Below are 22489 nucleotides of genomic sequence, written 5' to 3'. Positions count from 1 at the left end.
ACGCACTCACACACTCACACACACATATACTTGTCGATGCTCACCTCCGCCGACGCTCTGGAAATGCTTGCTGACGAATTAAAAATGCAAACCCTAAACCAAAAATTAATACTCATCTATGGGGCGTTTTCCATTGGCTCTATAACAACTCCATGTCCTGGCCTAGGGTTTACTCGACAATAAATAAACACATAAATAATAATAATAAATGTATACGGTGACCAAATGTAAATCAAATCAGATGAATCTCAGAGGAAAATTTCTTTAAATTATAACCAATGGAATTAGCTAAAATTAACCAAAAATTATAATTGAAAATCAAATCAATCCAAAAAAAAACTCAGGGTGTTTTTGTGGGTCTTATCATCTTTCATATGCTTGCTGTATTTAGTGTGTGTAGCTGAAACACAGACTGTGTGAATTGTTCAAACACTTCTAGGAGACACCATTGAGGCAACTATGCACACTCACCCAGAAGACCCCATGAAATACCACATTTCCATCAGGCCTGACGCGTGAGTAAAGTTTGGAGCATGTATAGGCCCTCACAGGGGCGACTCATTTCAAAGAAAGAGGAGGAGACATATACAGAGGGTGCTTGGGCCCTAATTATTGTGTTGTCAGTTAATGAAATTCAGGAAAATCGCCTTTATTCAAGTATGACTGTTGCTTCAGCTGACTGTCTAGAATGGAAAATCATCTTTCAACAAGCCAGAGCAGAATATTATTCACATCAGTGTTTTATTGGTGGGTGTTTAGCATCGCGTCTCATCAACAAACAGCAAATAGCTCATCGGACAAGATGGGGCTGTGGAACTCTCCAGAAATAACTGACTTTTTAGAGTGACTTCTTGATTTTTATCAAGAGATTTAAGGATCACAAACCAGGCATGTGAATGATGGAGAGACGATGATGGCTCCAGTCTAGAACCACCAGGGATCATAGCGGCGACCCTGTTCTAATTAGGCCAGTATGTTCTCTTGTTTTATTTGCCTTTTATTCTCTTTTATGTATCACCTCCTCTCTCCTCTGAGTTTTACACTCATTTACATGCTTCTCTTCATTGGTTGCCTGGATGTTACACTTGAACAGGCAGCACACGGCTGATTGGTTGCATCTGCACGAGGGCATAGAGGCTCTCTCACCAAAACAGGCATAAAAGGCTGGGAGAGAAACGGCAGAGCACCCAATAAGCATCTTTGAGATTTGACAGAGAGCTACTGGCAGATAAGCTGACAGCTGCTGAAGAAAAGCAGATAGAAGAAAAACTAACAGAACTTCTAAAGGGAAGACACTGACAGAGAGAGTGACAGGTGTTGAACTTTACTGTGTCAATCAGTTTTAGAGAAGAAGAGAAGTGAGAGCTCTCAACCAGACTATTCAAAGCAGCATGTCTCTGGAGGTGAAGGAGAAGACCCAGGTGCGTCTAGTGTTCCTGGGGGCAGCGGGAGTGGGTAAGACAGCTCTGATCCGACGCTTCCTTCAAGACACATTTGAGCCAAAACACCGCCGCACAGTAGAGGAGCTGCACAGCAAGGAGTATGACATCGGAGGGGTGAAGGTCACCGTGGAGATCCTGGACACCAGTGGCAGCTACTCCTTCCCAGCCATGCGTAAGCTCTCCATTCAAAACAGTGACGCCTTCGCACTGGTGTACGCTGTTGATGACCCAGAGTCACTGGAGGCTGTCAAAAGCCTTCGAGATGAGATTCTGGAGATCAAGGAGGACAAGTACACGCCGATTGTGGTGGTGGGGAACAAGGTGGACCGGGAAAATGAGCGTCAGGTCGCCAGTGATGATGTGTTGTCAACTGTAGAGATGGACTGGAACAACAGTTACCTGGAGGCTTCTGCTAAGGAGAATGCCAATGTGGTGGAGGTGTTCAAGGAGCTGCTGCAGCAAGCCAACCTTCCCAGCCGCCTGAGTCCGGCTCTACGCAGACGCAGGGAGACCTTTCCCAAAGACACCAGCTTCAGGCCACCTATGAACAAGACCAACAGCTGCATCCTGTCATAATGAGAGGCGGAGGAGGCTGTGTCACGAAGGTACAGCTGTTGCTGGACAAAAAGACAAGACTCTGCAAGTGATTTTTGGACACTTCAGGGTTCACAACTGTGAAGAGAATGAACTGAGAAGGATGACAACGGTGCTGAGACTGAATTTAAAAAGCCAGCCATCCGAGTCATTATGAGAGCAGCAAAGAGAAAAATACAGTAATTACTTGTAATTGTTTACTTGATTTTATGTTGCTGCTTAATTGATGCTGCTGGTGGTGAGATCAATGTAAAGCTTATGGGTGTGTATGTATGTCCTCTTATATCAAGATTTGAAAACTGCAGCAAAATTGTGTAGCTCTATATGTTGTGGGTTTGTGCAGGAGTTGTATCTTTCATGTAAAATATTTTATTTTACTAATGTAGCATATGTAGCACATAATGTTTACACTGTTTTCTTTTAGTCCCTGTGACTAATTTACCATGGAGCATGACATTCATATTATTTCTGAAGTGGTAAAATGCAAACTGTAAAATGCACTTTTCGTTTTGAAATTCATAATGTTGTTTTTTTTTTTTTATATATATACATTCCATTTTTTAATCATCTCACAAATGGTTTTATTGTACTCTTTATTTGACAAATGTAAGTGGAATGTGGATCTTGATGTGTAATAAAAAGATAGAAGCACAAATGTGTGCAAGTGTTTCTTGTACATGTAGCCTCTACATAATGAGATAAATACTTTAAAGTGGTCTATAAGCATTAATTACATAAAAAAAACATCAGTTTAGCGATAAAAGACAGTAGATAATGAAAAGAAACAACATAAAGGAGCACAAGCTGCAAAAAAATTACATCAAATAAACATTTTGACTCACATTTAAGACCTTGTTTGACATAAGTGGATAATTATCATCATCTTTCTTCACTTAAAAATAACCATTCATTTTACAAATCACAGGAGAGCTTCCCCCGAGTTCCAGGAATGTTTCCAAAGAAGACTTAGAGCAACGTTGCAAGGGCACACTTTTTTTTTTCCCAGGCAACCAATATTCATTGTCCTTTCAGGTGGAAATTATGACACAAAAATGGCAACCAATATGATAAAACTAGGACAGAAGATTAGAGGCGACCGCACTGATCATGCGTGAGTGCAGTACATGTGATTCCGTCAACAGGCAACGTGTTCACTCGCTTCTGATTTTACTGTTTTATTCAATTCATGATGAAGTCATAAAATAAGAGAAACTAACCGTCAAGTATCTCGTGAGCGTTAAATGTGTCTCATTCCTTCTATTGATAAAAGCTTACGTGTGCAGAGAGCTGAGCAGCTGCGGCGTTCTCAACTGACTGCGTCCTACGCTAAATAAAGGCCTTTTGCTACCATCTGCTGGTGGAGGGATGCACTACATTCACTTCAACCCAGTGAAGGGCCCATGTATTGAGGTCATCCATGTGGGAAGTCCAGCGCGTTCTCTTTCTAGAGTGATGCCTTGGTATAAAAGGAGAGAGTACATACGATTTTTTTTTCTCTCTGCTCCCTTTCATTCAGGATTTGGGAACTTTTTATATTATTGTTCCTGTTTTCTTTTGTCAATTAATGAAAAAAAAACCTCAAATTTAAAAAAGGGGGAACTAAGAAGCTTTCTTTTGTTAATTTACTTTACAAGCCAAATGACTTGATGTTTTTATGTTGTAAACCGGATTTTTAAATGACCTGAAGCAACCTCAAAAATAACAAAAATTCATTTGTGGTAAACAAATTTCAATGTTAGATGAAAGTAAGTGTGACATCCAAATTTTAAGAGGGGGTGCAACTAGATTCTGACATCTGAGTCCCAATGACGCAAAACTAATTCAACTGCCCTCCAGTGTCATGATATTTCAACACTAAATGGATCAGTTGTGGTCTAACTCGTTGGAACCAAAATGGACCTCTCATTGTGTAGTTCCTGAAATAGACATGCATGGTTCCCCCACAGCAGAGACGGTTGTAGTGTAGTGCGCACACACACACGCACACACACTATCAGATTAGACTGAATCAAGTTTCCTGTTTTAATATGAGGAAATGGTTGGGTACCCGTTTGGGGGTAGTTCCTCTTTCAGTCTACATTTAAACCTTCTACCGTACTTTGTTCTTGTTCAGTTGTGACGAGCGGGAGGCCAAGCAGCTTCACGTGTGGATCCTGAAAGCATGGAGTTCTACTTCTGATTCATCTTATTTAGTTCTGAGATGGATGAATGCTTGATGTTTTTCTCAGATTCACGTGAGCTTGTATTATTACGTTTTTGTTGCATTAACATAGTGAAATTTGTTCAGATGTCTTTGCCCCTGGACTTGGTCAAAGCTCCTCAGCTGATTAAAGCGACTGAGGCGTTTAGAACAAGTTCAGGGTCCTGGATTTAACAGCAAGATTACGGAATAGTGTGACGTAAACAGCACGTATGGGCTTCATTTAAAGATGTTAGTATTTTCATAAATACATTTTAAGTTCCTCTGCCACTTTGTGATGAAAATATCTGTAAAATAAAATGTTAAGATTCCTAAAAAAAACACAAAAAAACCCACTGTCAATGCATGAATTTGGTGTCAGTCACAAAGAAACTACATTTGTTCTTGGATTAAGTTTAAGAATAATAATTAGCCTTTAAATGCTTATCAACAGGAATCATATGCTCTTCATTCACTAGTAGAAATCCTGCAAAAAAAGAGGAGTAATATGCCATTGTTGGTTATTTTAAGAGACATATGCACATTAATTTACAGAAAGTACTAGATGTCACTCACAGCAAGCAGAAGCATGAAATGTTAAAAGGCATCAAGGAAAATCATTACGTTACAATTATCTAATTCCAGTGTCCTGCCTGCAAACCCAAATCTTCCTCATACGCCGGAGCATATTTCCTGATTAGTGCTTCAACTGAATAACATACCAAGACGATAAAATTAAAAACAGTTTGATGGTTATCATTCTCATCTAAATTTAGCAGAATACTGAAGGCATTTCAGGCTTCTTCCATGCTTCGTGAAGCAAGTGGCCTCAGCTGGAACAGAAACTGCTACTGAAAGTTCTGGTGCGGGGTTGCTGTACTTTAAATTTCAGTTAGAAGAGTTTATTTCTTCAACTGACAAAATGCAAATCATACTAGAGCTGTACATAGAAAACTGCGGTTTTGTTCTACTTCGCATCAAGCTGTTTTCTACTCTTAAAAAAAAAAAAAAAAAAAGAAAGACAGAAGTTGTTTCATTCAAGAATAGTTTATTTGCCAAATATTGCAGAATACTTAGAGGCAGCACATAATGACATGATTCTGTGTCTTCAGATGTGAGGAACATATTCAAGTGAAACATTTTTTTTTGTATTCTTTGTGCATTCCCACAAGAGAGTACGTTTGAGTTGCTTCATATATAAAATAAAGTAAATACAAACAGAAACAAAGAAAAGACGGATGTAAACTTGTCAGTTCTTGGTCCTCTGTGTGTGTGTGTGTGTGTGTGCGCGCGTGTGCGTGCTCAAAACGGAATGTGTGTCCTCAGTCGTCCACGGTGATGTTACGGAACAGATAAGCCATGGATTCTCCATTGTGGATGCGGCGGATGGCCTCAGCCAGGATCATACTCACATCCACGGTTTTGATTTTAGGACACTGCAGCTTCTGGAGTTCGTGGGGAACAGTATTGGTCACCACCACCTGGAGGCACACGCACACATACACACACACACACACACACACACACTCGATGAGATAATCCCTTCCCTGGGCCTCTCAGCAGCAATAAAGTCTTTGCTACAAATAATAAAACCATCTACGGAGCTTTTAGAACTTCCCACGTCAGTGAAAACATGAAAGTACTGTTGGTGCTTGAAAATAATTGCTGATTGACAAACATGAGGGAAACAAATCTGACATGAAGATACGAGCTCCAGCCTTTTCTTGTTCTGGATTTTACCATTGTAGAAAACGTATCTGATAACAAGCGTTCATTTTTTTGTTCTTGACAAATTCAGCACATTTAATAGCATTTTTATGCCACTGTGTCAACACCGTGCTGGTGGTCAGAGGCTTCATGCTTTTTGGGGTTTCTGTCCATAAGTCATTTCCTTGTTAACACAATCTCTTTTGAAAGCCTTCTACACATTTAGAACAAAGGTTCATTGGGACTTGAGGGTGAACTGAATATGATTTTGAGGTCAAAGGTGAAAGGTCAAGGTCTCCTCACATGAACACAATCTCTCTGGATGGCCTCCAGGGAGCTTTTACAAAATTTAGAACAAATACCCACTATGACTCCTGGGTACATTCAGAATGATGTTGGTGGTCAAAGGTCACTGTCGCCACACATGAGCTCAATACCTCAGGAATGCTTTGAGGGAGTTGTTTTTTTTTGTTGTTGTTTTTTTTCCCCTCTCCCAAATATGGTACTATTGTCCTCTGGGACTCAAAGATAACCACTAATCAAGGTTGTAGTTTTCCCTGCATCTTCCATGGGCGGTGACGGGATGATTACCTCATCAATGAAAGACTCCTCTATTAGTCGTGGTGCGTCTGCAGACAGCAGGCCGTGCGTAGCCATGATGTAGATCTTGTAGGCACCCCGCTCCTTCAGGATTTCTGCTGCTGCAACAAAGTCTTCCACGTCATCAATGATGTCATCCTGGGAAAACGACATTTACTTTAAGCTTTTCAGTCAACATCCAACTGCATAAATAACATTTTTTAGGTTTTTGTTTTAAATCTGTGACTAATGAAGCAAATGTAACTGTTAATACTAGGCCTTGTTGTTGAGATAAAGAAACCTCAGGAATTAATTTGCTGAACCCTGCAGCAGTCCAATCCAAGAAACACGACACAGAAAACACTCCGACCTCCAACTACTCAAATGCCGTCATTTGAGAAAATCTGACATTACACAACAATGAAAGCCTTTTTGTGCTGAATTCCTAGGTGGGGTTTCATAAAATCTAAAGTCATGCGAAAGCCAGCAGCCTTACTATAATGATGGCGATTCTGCCTCCCACATCTCCGACAACTCTGATTGGTGGTTTCTCCTTTGCCATCATCACTAAGAGGAAAAGAACAGAAACAAAAATGTCACTTTGAGCAAGGAAAGGATCTCAGATGCTCAGTCAGGGTCAGGTTCTGGGGGGGCGCGGGGCGGGGGGGGTAAGGGTTGGGAGATTTGGTGAGAAGGGATTTGGTTAAAACCTGCAAACGTCATGCAAGACAAAACTAAACCCTCAACAAGCTACCAGCTACCACAGCACCAATCCAATGACTGCAAGCCATTAGACTGTTGAGAATTTAGCAAAATAAATCACGTTACATCACACAAATTGGTGCTTTATGATCAATCCAAACAAAGATTTAGGATTGTATGTTGAAGTTGGATAAAAAAACGCCATTAGTTGAGTGGTAGAAGGACGAGTGAGTGCAGAGTTGATCCTCCTTTAGTACCCGCCAGACCAGAGTCGATCGTTATTTGTAATCTGATCACACACCATTACTGATTACCATACTGTTATGCAAAGAGTACCTCAGAGAGTTTCTCCGGTCCCCCCAAGTTCAAGTCTCTGACACCAACCTTTGCAGTGTTGAGGAGATATCAAATAATAATCGACACCAGTCTGACACCCGCCACATTTTTAACTTGCAGGGTCCCAACGCAGAAACCCTGCCCATGCCAACAACCTCCTTCAAAACAAAAGCCAGGCATCACAGTCCATCCACCAAGGCCTCTGTGCATGTCAAGTTTGGGAATGGCTGCAGGTGTCTGGATTGGAAAGGAAGCTAGGAAACTGTTACTGCACAGGAAGATAGGGACGTCAACACACAGAACACACGTCTGAGCCAGAATCTTATTGCTTTTGCTCAATTTTGTTCATCGTAAGCATTTATTAATGAACCACAGTATCTACTTCTAATGCAATTTAATTCAGCAAGCCTGAGAATTTGACATCTGGGGTAACTATACCGCACCTCTTATTATTCATGTCACAATTTCTCACTTCTGTAACAAATCTTTGGAAAAAAAAAAAAAGTCATTTCGACTGAGAGGATGTGAGACTGAGGGCTTCTAATACACAGTGAAACTACATCTACCATAGTGCAGCTGTTTGCACTTAAAATAATGACAGTTATTCTCCATTTCCCCTGTCACAGCACATACAGAGGCCGCAGGTCATCAAAAGAGCAACTTGTTGGCTTTGAAACAAATGTCCATGTGTTACATTTCCCCATTAGTTCAAATCAGGTCTAAACTCCCACGGCAGTAAGCTGGGGGTCAGTGACTGAAATATCACCAAACAGCAAGTAAAGGGGTTTATTTTAGGCTCCATGGAAAGGTCAAAGGGCTTGCTGCACAGAGGTGGGATGACATGAATCCAGCTTGTGTGACAGTGAGATGTGTAAAAAAAAAAAAAAAAAAAAAAAAAAAGAAGGTGCAAATTAACCCAAACAAAAAAAATCTGGTAAATTGGACACTGATCATAAAAATAGATCTCTATTTAAAAAAAAAAAAAAAAAAAAAAGACTTGCTACTTAACACAGCAACAAATGGTTTGGCATGTAATGAAACAGACTGTATAATAGAGTTATTAATTTTTTGAGTTTGGCATTTTGTCTGATGCCACCTTGAGTTTTTGGTATGTAATATGTTTGTGTAAATGGAGGAGGGGGTAGAAGTATGGTGTAGCGCCTCCGTCGTGGTTCACTGCAACACTGACTGAGGCTGTAATTTTAAAACATACATACATCATGTGTGCCTAGACCATAATATCTTCAGGAAAATGTTTACTTACATTAATGTTTAATGTTTAGGTGAAATCATTCGAATGAGAAGTGTCACTATTTTCAATGTGGACTTCTTTACATTCAGACATCCTTACAGAACCCAACAAGTCGCCCCCTGCTGCCTATTTGAAAGGATGCAGGTTTAAGTTCTTCCACAATATATCACATTGCTGACCCAGAGGGTGATGTTCAGTTGTATTATTCAGTCTAGGAGCGGGATCAGGTTATAAACACTGATATTAGCTTATTAAGCTGTTATTATCCCTTTAATGTTGGCAAACGTGCATTCATGTGGAGTTGGGACTCAACCCGACGATCTTAGTCTGATATTCCTTCCTGGTTTCTCTGTTTCACTTCACACCAAGTTCAGTTGCTGATTTATACAGAATAACAAGTGCAGAGTGAGATGCTAGAGCTTTGGGGGGAAAAAAAAAGCTGGTTCAAAATCACTGTTTCCATTGACCAATCCATCATGGCTGCCCTTTTAACATTTTTTTCCCCATGCATGTCTACGGCAGCGTGTTACAAGTTGTTGTTGGCACAGATGCCACCCAAAGACATGCAAATAACTTTGTTCTCTAGTTCTGCTCAAGCTGAGTTTGACATACCGTAAAAGCACTTATCGTCACCCATGACACAACCATCAATATTCCAGAAGAAAATCTACAAAAACAGAAGCCTTCGGTAACACATTCCCCTCCATGCAAGAAGAAATAAGTGATCAACAGAAAGCAAGAAAAAAAAAATGGATTCAAGCATCATGATCATACTTGGGAGCTCTATCCCAGGGAATGGGACACGAGATCTGCTGCCTGCTGCAAAAGATAGGATGGTACAAGACATGTTAAAAATGAGATGTAAAATGAATCCACATTTAAACAATGTTCAAAACAACATGTTCCATTTTTTTCTGAAAAGGAAGTTGTATTAGGATGTAAAAAGCATATGACATTCCAAGAAGTCCATGCATGTGTAAAAGGCAAAGAGACATGACTGGTATGACAGTGATTCAGCTCCTGCTCCTGGACAGGAAAGGGGGGGGGGGGGGGGGGTCACATAGTACATCTCTGAGTCAAAGGTGGACAAGGAGGAGGTGGATGCCGAAGTCAGACATGAGGAGATCAGATTAAATTAATCTGTCTGGGGAAGGAAAAAAAAAAAAAAAGGAGATGTGAGTGACTGTATGCAGTATTTCACAGCTGGCTAAAGGGCCTGATGAAGGAAACGACCTGAAACATGCAGAGAAAATGAGGAGTGAGCGAGTGTGACTTAAGGGTCAGCATTGTTATTACTCTTGTGGAAAGATGGCCATTTTAGGCAACGAGGGAGAAGGCAGCGAGTGAATGTCGACCCTGCTGCTGCTCTTAAAATGACAGCAGGGTAAAGACCTGAGTACCAGGGCAGTGGAGGACAAACAATATTTTCCGGTGGATCCAGATTGATTCACGACAGTTGGAACAGCTAAAACCCCCATGAAAAAAAAAAAAAAAAAAACACAAACAAAACTGTATACATCTTATCCAAGCCAATTTCAGAGGTGGTTCGAAAATCCGATTTAAATGAATCTTCTATAGATTTGTTTCACTCTAGACACCCAAATAGGATTTCAAAGTGTCTTTTGGGTGACTTGCGACCTCTTTCTCTGCGGAAATTGAACGCCTTCATTTTGAGTCTTGCACACAGGTTGGCAATGTCAGGACGCAAGAAATCTGATCTCATGTCTTACGAACAGCAGAACAGAAAAAGATCAGATAAGGCAAACAAATCTGATTTCCCTGCAGTCTGAAAGAGGCCACTGTGAACAATCTCAATCCAGCGGCTGATACACCTGAAAGCACTTAGCCAGCCACCATTAAATCCCAAATGAGACAAAGGTTTGTAACCCCAGACATGGACCCTCTCTTCCGTTTCTTCTCCTCAAACCCATACCAAAAGACACACCAAAGAAAGGTCACTGCTATCACTGTTTTGCAGCTTAAACTACAAGCCAGATGATGGAAATCAGCCTCTCTTCCTTGTTCCCTGTTGCGTAGGGAATATAATTTAAGTTCTTCTTCCTTTGCTGGTGTTCAAGTCTGATCTCTGGCTTACATGACTGGCCGCTGCAGTGTGATGTCAGGTTGGGGTTTTTCCTATCAGTTGATTCTGGTTCAACTCTGCTGTGAGCCGAATCTGGTAGTGTTTTCCCCTGAGCACCACCGTCTCCTGTCAGAAAAATCTTCATCGGCTGGCTGTGGTGTAATTGTTCTGGAGGTGAAAAAAAGATCCTCCAAGTCATCTAAGATTAGAATTTGTCCTTGAAAAAAAAAATCCCAAATCCTTTGCTCACCCGTGCCTCTCCCACTCTCACCAACGCGCTAAAGGCAGATGGCTTCCCAACAGGTTTATTCCGGTTCAAGCGTTTTGTCCCCCCCCCCCTCACAACTGTTGCCAAGCGCTCACTCTACAGAGGAGCATAGGATCTCTGTGCATAAGAGTGCAAGACCAGCTCCATACGAGCGCCCTGACATACATTCCATTATGATTTAGCGATACATAATAAATATAAATGACTTGACAGAGGAGCTTTCTTGGCTGAAGATGCAGATTAATTAAAAAAACATGAAGCAACCACCCAAGGCACATTCTTGGTGTCTTGGTGGGGCACCGGACCAAGAAGATGCATGCTTGAGTGAAAAAGTAAGGGTTTAATTAGAGTCAAAATAACCATGAAAGAGAACTGGCATCCAGTAATAGAAAACAGAACTAAATTTGTTACAGTAATGTCATAACAACAAACCGTCAACAACTGGGAAAAATAAAAGCAAAAGGTGACGTGCAAAGAGCCAAGACACAGAAATGTGTGTAAATATGTGAATAATTGTCTTGTGCGTCTTACACGGCAGCTCCAGGCCAGTGTGTCCTGTGGTGGGACGGAACAGGGGAGGAGAGTGACGACCGTCAGCCATATCAGACTCGGAATGATTTGCCTCCCCGTGCATTACTGCCAATCCAAGCCGCAGCCTCTCAGCGTAGGACTGCGCCCTGTGAGACACACACACACACACACACACGCGCATTTGCACAGAAACCTCGAAAACACGCATAAGACATAAGAATGTAAAAGGAGGGAAAATGTCCACAGTAGGAGCAAGGACACACCTCTTGGCAGCTGATGGGGACTTTGCAACAATGACAGCATTCCTGTAGTCCGGAATCTGAGGGCAGACATAACACCCGCCTGAGTACAAGAATCTCCCTTTGACCTTTCATCCTACATAAAGAATAGATTTCAACAGATATTCACTGATGTATGCCACAGCACTCACTGTAGTGACGCAGTGACTGACAACTGTGTAGTGTTACTTAGCATCACCTCCTCTTGGATGTACTGGATGAGGAAGGGGGAAGCTCTCAGGTTGTCTACGGGGAAGCTGAAGAAGCCCTGGATTTCTTTCTGATGGAGGTCCATGGTGATGATGTGAGTAAGACCTGAACGCCAGAGGACCCACACATGCACCCAAGGTTATGCACGAACATTTCTGAACAAACCAAAGCTCAGTTATGGTAGTAAAGAAAAGCAACAAAAAATGTCATGGTAATTATTTACTCCCTGGTTTATAAACCAGCAAAATAGGCAATAATTTAAACAAACTGTTCAGAACACAAAAAGGAAAACACTTCTCTATTAAGATGAAACAAAATTCGATCAGTGCAGAAAAATTTCTAATGAGAGACCATGAAAACACACCGAATGTGAAAGTTTGCTGTACTCGTAAACTTTCCACCTTTTTTGCAACTGTACAACAAATTAGCAGGAGCTCAAGCTCTGGAATCTTAACCTTTTTTAGGAGATTAGAAACTTTCCATGGGAATATATGGGAGTGAATAGGAATTAAATTGACCCTCTGGGGGTAATTTCAACCCTCTGTATTAAAATGTGTTTTTGTCATCACTCGCGCAGATTATCAGCATCTTGCACGCCACTGCATGGATTTTGAGGCCACAGCCTGTACATGCACAGTCAAAGTTCTACTCTCAAACAGACGGGGTTTAAAAAAAAAAAAACCTCATTGCTTATAAAAATACAAAATGTTTCTTTTTATTATAAATGTTTTCTATCAATGTCAAAATAGTTAGTTTATAGTACCCCTGAAAACTCCAGTTTGATGCTATTCATTTCTAAATACTCCTGTTAACTCCAACCATAAGTTTGAAAATTCCTGGAATTTTGCAACCACTATGTACTCATCACTCAGTGGTGACAAGAGAACACACTCTTCATACCAGCTTTAGCCAACATGGCGGCTAGCAGCTTGCAGACAATGGATCCTCTCTTCCTCATCTTGCACTGCTTGCTGTAAGGAAAGTATGGTATGACCCCAATGATGTTCTTGGCACAGGATGTTTTCAGAGCATAAGCCATAACCAGCAGCTCCATGATGGCCGTGTTGACGTCTCTGCAAAACCAGAGCAACGGCATTAGATATCACAGAAGCACTTCAGAGGTTCGTTTGACTCGGCCCTCGTCCACAAAGATAATCTGACTGCAGCTGCTACGCTACAACAGCAGTTTCATCAGGTCGTGTTTTCCAATCTCGAACTTTGCAAATCAGAGAGAAGTATACATTGGATAATGGGTCATAGAACACTGGACTGAGGAGCTCCTCTGTGGCTCACCTGGGAATGGTCTGAATGATAAAAATGTCTTGCCCACGGACAGACTCCTTCACATCCACTCTGGTCTCTGAAAACAAACAGGGCAGGTTGAAGCCACCAGAGATGACCAAACACGTCGGATGCCAGCAAGAGCAGAGAGATCTGTCCGTCTTACCTTTATTGGCCTCTTGATATACCACTGACTTGCCCAACTCCACACCCAAGCGTCTAGGAAGGAACCAACAGAGTGCTTAAATACACATAACCATGCTTCTGATGTCCCAAACATAACCGGATACGAACCTCTTCACCTCGGCCACTCAAGCTAAAAAATGAACACTGTGCAATTTACAGGCAACTGAAGTTCATTCAGATAATGAATCGCATTGATTCTGGGGATCCTGTGACTTTCTCATGTTTGTGCTGTTGTATTCCTGTGTGTGTGAGAGTGTGATTGTAACATACAGTTAAAATTAAAAAAAAAAAAAAAAAAGACAAGAAGGACTTGGCTCAAACGTTGACTCAGGCATCAAGTGTGCAAGCATCCTGCAGTCTGAACAAGCCCAGGCTTCAAGAACTGCCTACAGCTGTGTGCCGTGGCAGAAAATTGTGCTGATAATTATAAAAGCGAACCGTCACATGGGAGCAGCAGCATACAAACGAATGAACTTGACTGCTCTTTGAAGCACGTCACAGATGAACAGGGACTTGGCTCGGTGACAGCAGGAGGCTCTGCAGCAGTCAACAGGGATCCTGCTGAGCAAAGCCAGTTTCTCCACCTGGGTAACCTCGCAGATCCAAATCCACATCCATGAGCCAAAGCCCTGAACCAACGTTTGAGTCGTCACCCAATGTGACTGATGCGCTCCCCTTTCCACGTACCCATTTGTCTAAAACAAAAGGGGAAGACTGATGAAAATGCGATGAAGTTGGCGGCCTTATTATCCTCCAATTCGTTAGAGCTGACACGGCTGAAACAAAGGGGGACGACTTCAGCTGCAGGGGTAATCGTACACAGCTCAGTCACCACGTGTCCACCACAGAGCAAATACTCAGTACAGTATTCATTGACATTTCCTGTGCACTCATGTTGTTATTTAACCTTTGCTCCGACAGAAAATTCTACCTCGCTCCAGCACGACAATAATCTCGCTAATAGTGTTCTGTAACACTGCCGTAGGATCAGAACTCAGAAAGCCGTTTCTGGCGGAGTGGGCAGTGACACTAATACTTGGCTGGTTAAAATTCTGCACAGCTGCTCCAAGACTTCAGCAGGCCAACGACAAGAAACTATTTGTTACTGTTTGCAAAGAAGTGACACAGTCGAGCATGTCAATACTTTTGTCTGTGAGCAAACTGGATATCGCTTTTTTTAGGCTGTTCCTCGTACGCTATGTGGCTATGAACAATAATCTGGCTGTGACGATAGGGTGCAACCCTTCTACCCGCATTCTTCTAAACAGAGTGGTGTCTGCACACTAAGCTCCTGTCAATCTCCCACGCCAACACAGAGAAAATAAAAACACAGATTCCTCACGATCTTATAAAAGAAAGCCTCGAACTTCAACAAATGGCATTGGTATAGATGTTGATAATTAAGAGGGAAAAAGACAAATGTCACAAAGCTATGGATTTCTAACCAAAGGTTCTGATTTCATATGCATATCAATCAATACAGATTTCCTAGTTGAAGAAGAAGCAGTTGGACCACCAAGGAGGCAAGAAGTGAAAACCCCAACGACTAAACACAAGGAAGAACGCTGGGTTAGTTGAAGTTTTTTTTTTTTATCTTAAGTTGAATGAATACACTTCAATTTAGACAGAAAAGAAATATGAAACTCACTGAGAACAAGTTTTACGTGTTACATGCCACTGGTCTGATCTTCAACAAGTCAGCAAATTAAACTGAAAACTTGATGGACCAGCTAAGTGACGGGCCAACACATGTGCAGGCACATCAAGGGACAAAACCAATTATGTAATTGTAATTATGTTAAATCGGCTGACACATGCACCCGTATGTCAGCTGCATAGCCGTTGATGTCTGCCTTGTTGACTTCTACTGGAACATAAGTTGGCATTAACAGGTCGCCAATGTTTCTCTGTTGCAAAGGTTGCATTTGACACTGTTTCAGAAATGTGTAGGAATTAATTTGTCCTTTAAGACAGCGTGATGAGTGAAATTTTTTATTTTATTTTTATTTTTCCTGACACAAAAGAGGCATTAAAGATGAATGAAACAACATAAATATTCAAACAAAAACAACTGCATCTGTAATGGCCAGATTACTATTGTCTGTAGCACCAACATCACCCAGAAATTCCCAATCAGTGCATTCTTTTATATAGAACCGAACTATATCGCAAACAAGTTTAACATTGGTCCTCTGTTTCACGTTTACTGACATTTTTTCATTCTCATTTGTCTGCAAAGTTCACAACATGCACATTTGATTGGGCAGTTTTAGGAACTCCAGTGTTGTGGGAAATGTCGTGTCTGGTTGCGCCATCATCTTGCGGATATGGTGAGGAGTTAGCTTCCATGCTCTGACACTGAACATCAAAAACTACATGTCGCATGTGTGGTTCCAGGAACATGGTAGGTACCGCTTCTGTAAACACGGATCAACAGAAACAATCGTGAGATGGACTTGACTTACTCGGTGATCTTCTTGGCCAGCTCGGTGCAGGCGGTGGAGGAGTTGGAGGAGAAAACACGATATCCACTTCTTGAGATGTTCATTTTCGTGTAACCATAAGAAAGATTTGAATTTTGAGAGACCAGAGATTTGTGACCCCCAAAACGCCTTATAGGCATGTTGCTCCGGAATCAATGTGGTTCTTGCTTGTGTCCACCACCACCCCTCCACCCCTAAATCTAGACTCTTTAACAACGAGAACAACTTCAACACTACAACTCTACTAACCGCTTGCTGGGTTGGACTCCACCATGTATTTTAAAGAAGCTAAAACAGCCTGCCTGAAGCTGTGCAACGCAACACTACATGTAAACTAACACAACAAAGACGATGTGAGCCACATGCAACGTGGGAGCGAGTCAACAACCACCTTCACATCGAGCGACACCACAACCCTCCAGGCTACCGCCGCATAATCGACAGCAGATGGAACGCCGAGCTCTCGTCGCCAGAACTCATACCACGGGTTTGTGGTACCGTGAGGACGGACTAAAATACGCCACACATACACACACGACAACAGAAACCCAGCCCGGATGGCCTTTAGCTGCTAACATTTAAGTGTGGGGACTGTAAAGTTTATAGCAACCAGGCAGAAGCGAGGAACGCGACGAGTACTGTGACGTACAAGACAGCCAATCAGAGACGAGACTGACTTGAGCGGAGGGCGTGTCGGATAAACAGTTAACCAATCAGCGTACGAGATTTGTATGACATATAATTAAAGCGCAGGGACCTGCGTTTCACACACCAGGGAGAAGTTTGCCCTGATTGTTTTCTTGTGAATACCTACAGACTTAAAAACATGCGGTGGAAGTCGCCTGACCCACCTGACCCAGTTATCAGCCAAGGTCTTTTTTTCAACTTTAATAAACAACATTGGTCAAATACATACTGAGCTCAAATCAAGGGATTTCCACACAAAAAGAAGACTACAAAAAATTAACATTGAATTAATTGAGAAGTTGATTTGAAATTTCAAAAACAAAGGCACTAACACCAAAAACTGTCCTCCTGAATCCCCATGAAAAGTTTTTCTGATGTAAAATCCACAAAGCATACTTCTCCAGTAGTCCAACGTGGCAGTCGAGGAGAGATTTTTTTCCCCTACATGTATCCTATCAGGCAGTGGTGAGGGGAAGGACACTCCGAAGCTATTTTTAACTATTAGATGGTCAGTCAATAATATTCCCTTAACTAATCAAATTATTTGCATGTACAATGTTAAGTTTGTAAAGTAACTACTATATCTGGGGGGAAAAAAGCTATATTTTCATTCAAAATATTAATTGCAGGTCCTCAAAGTCAAACGTATCTAAATGCGCATACTTGAGTAAATGTTTTTACTATCATCGGACAGGATCTCAAGATTCAAAGAACCACTGGGACTTTGTATTGTTTTATGTTGATTTATTTTATTGCACAACATTTTTTTAAATAAATAATTATGATCAAATTGTCCAAGTAGTACAATTTGTAATGTGCTGTAGGCGGCCTCATACTCAAACACTGCAACACTACCGGTACTGCTGGAATGAGGGACTCGCTGGTGTTGGTGGTTGAGTTGACAGTTGGTGGTGATCACGATGAATCCACAAACTCTAGATTTAGCTTTGTTTTATTCGCAGAATACAAAATTTTTAAGAAATCGTTATGTACGCATATGAAATTATTACTTGCATTCATCTTTAAAGCCGACAATGTAGGCTATGCTGCTGTTGAATAACATAAGTTATGTTCTCATAAGACATATGACAATAATATACTGTAGGCCACAAAGGAAACTGTCATGTAAAGACAGAGGGACTGTTAATTCCACAAGAAGAAAAAAACTCCCTCTAAATGAGTCAGAGGTGTAATCTAAAAAGGCTCCTACCGATGTCTCCATTTATAAAAATATCTAATAATAAAGTAAACACAGATGCAGCACTATAAAGTGAAGATCATATTTCAGGAATGACCTTGTTACTGTACCTCAACTACAGTCTTCACTACTTTAAGTTTTTAAACTGTTCCTATTTTCTATATACAGTTTATTTCTATATTATGCACACATATATCATGGCTTGTATTGTTATGTTTTGTTTTGTTTTTTTCCGTATAAGCCATGTTAATAAAAAGTAGCTTTATATGGAAAAGAAATGCTACATGAGTCCGTAAAGCTTCGCTGCAGCTTCGCTGTTAACATATCTTCAATGCATAACATTTTTTTTTTAATCTTTTTTTTTTAACCTGACAAATAAAAAAAAATGACGTTACTAGAACTGACACTTGTAAGAACGAACTGTTTTTAGCGTCACGTATGAAGAGGCATTTATCTGCTCTCTTCCCATCAAATGTTTGGCATTTTGGATATTGTACCAAATCAGTGACCTGCATGTAAAACCTTTGTATGTTCAGTTGCATTGTTATGCTTTACTTCCTCTTTTTAGTAGTCAAATATGTTCTATTTCATCTTCAACTTTTTGTTTTCAACAGGTAATTCGGTTTCTTTCAATCAGCCTTTCAGCACCTTCTCTTTCAGAAGGTCCAAAATGACCTGCCTCTCTTGGCTCTCCAGCTCAAATCTTCGTTCCCTTTCTTTTCTTTCAGCTCCCAGACGTTCTCTTTCCAGAGCAATCTTACCTGAGAATGAGACAAAGGGACATGCAATTTTTATTTCTGAGCCAATTAAGGATAATGACAGCATAAAAAGTCAAAAGAGGCATGTTTATTTATAAATTTTGAGAGAAACGTTAGGGAGCTGATGTTTATCCAGAATTATGCTTAATTGTACTAGTTTGCCTACATTAAAATTGTGCCTCTAAAACTAATTAAAATCTACTTTGCAAGAAAGATATTTTGCATAACAGTTGAACGGTAACAAGTTTAGATGGTAATTTACATAGTGTTGGGCTTAAATCCGAACTACACCGCAAAGTAAAAATCGTACTCCTCTGAATCTCAAGCTCCTCCCGGCGAAGGGCGAGCTCCTCCTCCCTCAACCGTTGCTCCGCCTCTGACCGTTTCTCCAGGAAGCTGAGAATCTCGGAGTAGGTCTGGCAGCAGCACTGGCAGGGACGCTTGGATGTGGGCGCCGCTGAAAGCTCAGCCATTTCCTCAGGGTTCTCCTCCGGCTCTGTTGAGACAGAGGTATAGAACATTATCTCAGTTGTTACACAGGGATTCTACTATACTGCCATACAAATGAGCCCACCATTATCAGGCCAGTGTAAAAGCACAGGGTGATTTTTAGATGGCAGATAATGAGATGAGCCATCATTCATTCATTGTTTTTCCTCAGGGGAACGTTAGTCTGGCAGCCTGCTCGATAAACTGAGGCGAACCTATATGTGACAGGCATCTACTCCCACCCAATTGTCCCTACATCCGGAAAAGATTCACAGGGAATGGCCTCAGACATTTTTCTGTGCAGCGATCACAAAGGGATGACACTCGGCTCTGCGTTTTTACCTGAAGGAGTTGTTTGCGTGATAGTGATGTTGGGTTTTTCCTGCTCTGGAAGACTGAGTTCTTCTATTGCTCGCTTTCTCAGATCATCGTCCTAGAAGAGATAAGAATAAATAGGCCTTCATCCATAGAAAAACTAGGAACATTTGCAGTAGTGGATAAGATGTAGTTTCCTTGTAACTGGGTGCCATCAAGAGGAAAGACACGGAACTGTTTGTAGAGTTTGTACAGACGAAGGGATTTGTCTGTGACTGTGTCAAGTGCTTCAAGCGTGGGCTAAATCGAGTGAGTCAACCTCAATGGCGAATCAGTAACAATGTGTAATGAGTTTGTGTTTCCAGATCAAAGTGTTTTAAGATCAAAATAGATTGTGAAGAGCAAATTGGCACACATACATCATCTGTCCCGTCGATATCGAACAAGCTGTAACACAACCTGTGGTTTTCAAATTCCTGCCAGGCTTTGAAATTAGAACAGCATTAGGCAAGAACAGGTTCCTTCACTTGAGTGCTGTTGACAAAATAAAGAAATTTCAGCAGAAAGCTACGTAATGAAGCAGTCATTTACTCCCTTGATTTGTCCTTTCGAACCAGCTCCAGGGCACAAGATGTGCTTGTGTCTGTAAAAAAAAAAGTGACTTTTTATGCTGGAGGTGTCACTCTTCTCTGTTAACATCATAAAAATAGCATCCACCTGATACTTTGTACACTCGCCACTGGGAAGGAGCCCCTTCTCAGCCTCCAGCTCCAAAACCTCATGGAGCAGGTCTTCCTTCTGTGCGTACAACCTCTCTGTTCCAAACCTGAAAATAAATGCAACACACTCATATTTCTTGTATGAAAGGAACGCGTCTCAATTTTGGAAAATATACTCACTTGCAAGTACTGAGGCAAAGAAAAAGCTAGATACTCTGAGACTCACAGGAGTTAGCTTAGCACAACGAATGGGTTAGCATACCTATGTCAAAAGTAATTAAATGCACTTTTAATCCAAAATAGTCCTTGGCTGCATTGTACAAAGAGGGTTGAAGCAATTCTAAATTGCAAGATATTGTAATTTTAAAGTTGCATACAAAGCTGGATCTACTTTAATGACGAGGCACAGTGATTTGACACAGCACCTCAAAATTTTGGCCAACAGAGCACAACATGTGTTGACAACCAGAGGAGCAACTGCTACCGCTAATCGTGGAATCAAGGATTTTGGATACTGAGCAGGCAAGAAGGTGCGTATGCTAACTTGCCCTTACACTTCCATTTACTGTGCTAAGCTAACTCGCAGTCTCAGCTCCCGACTGCATGCACGGGGGAGAGAAGGGTATCTATCTTCTTGTCTGAGGAGGAGAGCAAATAAGCATATTTCCTAAATAGTTGGCGTAGTCCTTTAAGGCCAACCACAGACAGAATCCAAGTCACTCCAGCAACAATACCGCATGTTTTGAAGGGCCTGGTAATGGAGCAAACCTGCGCAAGCTGGGGAAGTCCTGTTTCTTGTAGTAGTCTAGCAACAGCATGGTCCTCTCCCTGCACCTCCTTGCATCCACCTCAAAGTTCTCATCTTGGAGGGCTGCTGTGATTATCTCCCCAACACGGGCCCAGATCCGTCCTGACAGAATTGAGAACATTTATTGTGTCATAAATACCAAACGTCTTTTTGCAGCTGAACTACATTTAGGTGGATTAGTCCATAGAAAACAAGGCTAACCTGGCTCTTTAGAGGCAAAGGGGTTTTGGGCAATCACCTCCCGCAGAAGAATGATGTCATGTCGTGCTGAAAAACGCACCTGACGCTTTCTTGGGGTGGTGGAATGGCCAGCAAGGGAATAACCTGAAAGTAGTAAAGAACAACTGGTGACAACACTGATAAGGTGACAGGTGACTTCATAACTTGGGAAGCTATCACCACGAGACTCTCCTGTAGCGTTACATTTAGTTTACGGATGCAACTTTGAATCAATATTAGTGCAGAGATATTGAGTGAAACCCACAATTTAAAAAAACAAACCAAAACCAGATATAAATAACCTGAAAAAGTGCATGGTAAATAAATGTGGTATTTAAAAACTGTTTCTCTGAAATTATATAATACATACAAGTGGGTTTTTGGTGTTGTTTTTTTGGATTCTTTTACTGCCTCCGTCTAATCATGTTTGAAACTGTCAATAATGGGGAATAAGCTGTTCTGTATTTTGTTCCAGCAGCGTGTCAGCCGCAGCACTGCTGTTTGATAGATGCCAGCAACTCTCTCCAACTGCATTATTGCCCTCCAGCTACAAGAATTCAACAGAAACGAGTCAAATTGCCTGTAAAGCCCACACAGACTGCAGTGCGTTCACCGCCGACCACTACGCGTCAAGGTTGGAGGAGCCGTTATTATTGCATGATAAAATAAAAAAAAATATACAAGCACTAAATGCAATTTGGGAAAATATGTATTTAAAAGCGCATCGGACGTTAAAGTGGTCTCACCGTTGTTGATCGGCACGTCCAGCACTACCCGTTCCATGTTTCTGTTCGGTGCATCCGGGAACCGCCTGACGCACACTGTACACGTCTACTCACCAGTACAGGTTCCCTACTGACGTGTAAGTCAACTTGGCGGAGGATCAGACTGGCAGCACGGAGGCTCCGCGCCTGTACTTACTCCAACTAACCAGTAGGTGTAGCCAGAGATCCGTCGCTCGTTGGCAGGTTCCTGGGGGCTTCCCACATCTCAGTCTTCGAACGTCTACCGGTTCTTATCAAGTTTGAAACAAGTAATAACGCTGAACATCGAGGAAATGTTGCACAATTGTTCATACATGTAAATACAGACTTTCCAACATGCTGTTACTCAACAAACCTCGACTATTATGAGTCGTGGCACAGCGATGCCCGTGCGTGTCTGCTGCCTCCTGATTTCTCCTCA

General features: G+C 41.5%; 3 protein-coding genes across 5 annotated transcripts; 1 reads left to right on the top strand and 2 right to left on the bottom strand.

Annotated features, from left to right (window-relative positions):
- Positions 1–1175: 1175 nt before the first annotated feature.
- On the top strand, positions 1176–2715 carry rasd4 (rasd family member 4). Its single transcript, XM_086210181.1, has one exon. The coding sequence runs from the start codon at positions 1392–1394 to the stop codon at positions 2016–2018; it is 627 nt and encodes a 208-aa protein (XP_086066307.1). The 5' UTR covers positions 1176–1391; the 3' UTR covers positions 2019–2715.
- A 2537-nt stretch (positions 2716–5252) lies between these two features.
- LOC147257388 (phosphoribosyl pyrophosphate synthase-associated protein 1-like) lies at positions 5253–16744 on the bottom strand. 3 transcript variants are annotated; one of them, XM_086211292.1, is made up of 11 exons: positions 16094–16744; positions 13609–13661; positions 13455–13521; positions 13062–13234; positions 12151–12266; positions 11937–11992; positions 11674–11819; positions 9566–9607; positions 6998–7068; positions 6514–6660; positions 5253–5696 (listed from the first exon to the last, which is right to left on the bottom strand). In XM_086211292.1, exons 1-11 carry the CDS (start codon positions 16249–16251, stop codon positions 5538–5540), a joined length of 1188 nt encoding a protein of 395 aa, XP_086067418.1. In that variant the 5' UTR covers positions 16252–16744; the 3' UTR covers positions 5253–5537. The 3 variants fall into 3 exon arrangements, with proteins under 3 accessions (XP_086067418.1, XP_086067417.1, XP_086067419.1); XM_086211291.1 differs by having other exon boundaries at positions 5254–5696; positions 9566–9610; XM_086211293.1 differs by lacking the exon at positions 9566–9607 and having other exon boundaries at positions 5255–5696; positions 16094–16742.
- Positions 16745–17558: 814 nt separating this feature from the next.
- On the bottom strand, positions 17559–22128 carry LOC147257387 (uncharacterized). Its single transcript, XM_086210180.1, has 7 exons — positions 22051–22128; positions 21287–21409; positions 21046–21187; positions 20276–20384; positions 19586–19676; positions 19065–19250; positions 17559–18757 (listed from the first exon to the last, which is right to left on the bottom strand). Exons 1-7 carry the CDS (start codon positions 22085–22087, stop codon positions 18630–18632), a joined length of 816 nt encoding a protein of 271 aa, XP_086066306.1. The 5' UTR covers positions 22088–22128; the 3' UTR covers positions 17559–18629.
- Positions 22129–22489: the final 361 nt, after the last annotated feature.

Source organism: Aulostomus chinensis, chromosome 8 (genome assembly GCF_037954235.1).
Source record: "Aulostomus chinensis isolate RoL2024-O1b breed Wild chromosome 8, RoL_Achi_v1.0, whole genome shotgun sequence".
NCBI lineage: Eukaryota > Metazoa > Chordata > Actinopteri > Syngnathiformes > Aulostomidae > Aulostomus > Aulostomus chinensis.
This window is presented reverse-complemented; position numbering and strand designations above follow the sequence as displayed.

Bases quoted from the DNA above. Each gene is read 5' to 3' on its own strand.
- LOC147257387 (XM_086210180.1), bottom strand. From the start codon at position 22,087: ATGGAACGGGTAGTGCTGGACGTGCCGATCAACAACG. The intron at 20,385-21,045 runs GTTTGCTCCATT...ATTTATTTTCAG, and splicing joins GACTTCCCCAGCTTGCGCAG to GTTTGGAACAGAGAGGTTGT. The intron at 19,677-20,275 runs GTGGATGCTATT...TATCTCTTCTAG, and splicing joins GCGAGTGTACAAAGTATCAG to GACGATGATCTGAGAAAGCG.
- rasd4 (XM_086210181.1), top strand. From the start codon at position 1,392: ATGTCTCTGGAGGTGAAGGAGAAGACCCAGGTGCGTCTAGTGTTCCTG.
- LOC147257388 (XM_086211291.1), bottom strand. From the start codon at position 16,251: ATGCCTATAAGGCGTTTTGGGGGTCACAAATCTCTGGTCTCTCAAAAT. The intron at 13,522-13,608 runs GTAAGACGGACA...GTTTGTTTTCAG, and splicing joins ATATCAAGAGGCCAATAAAG to AGACCAGAGTGGATGTGAAG. The intron at 11,820-11,936 runs GTGTGTCCTTGC...TGTGTCTCACAG, and splicing joins TCCCCATCAGCTGCCAAGAG to GGCGCAGTCCTACGCTGAGA.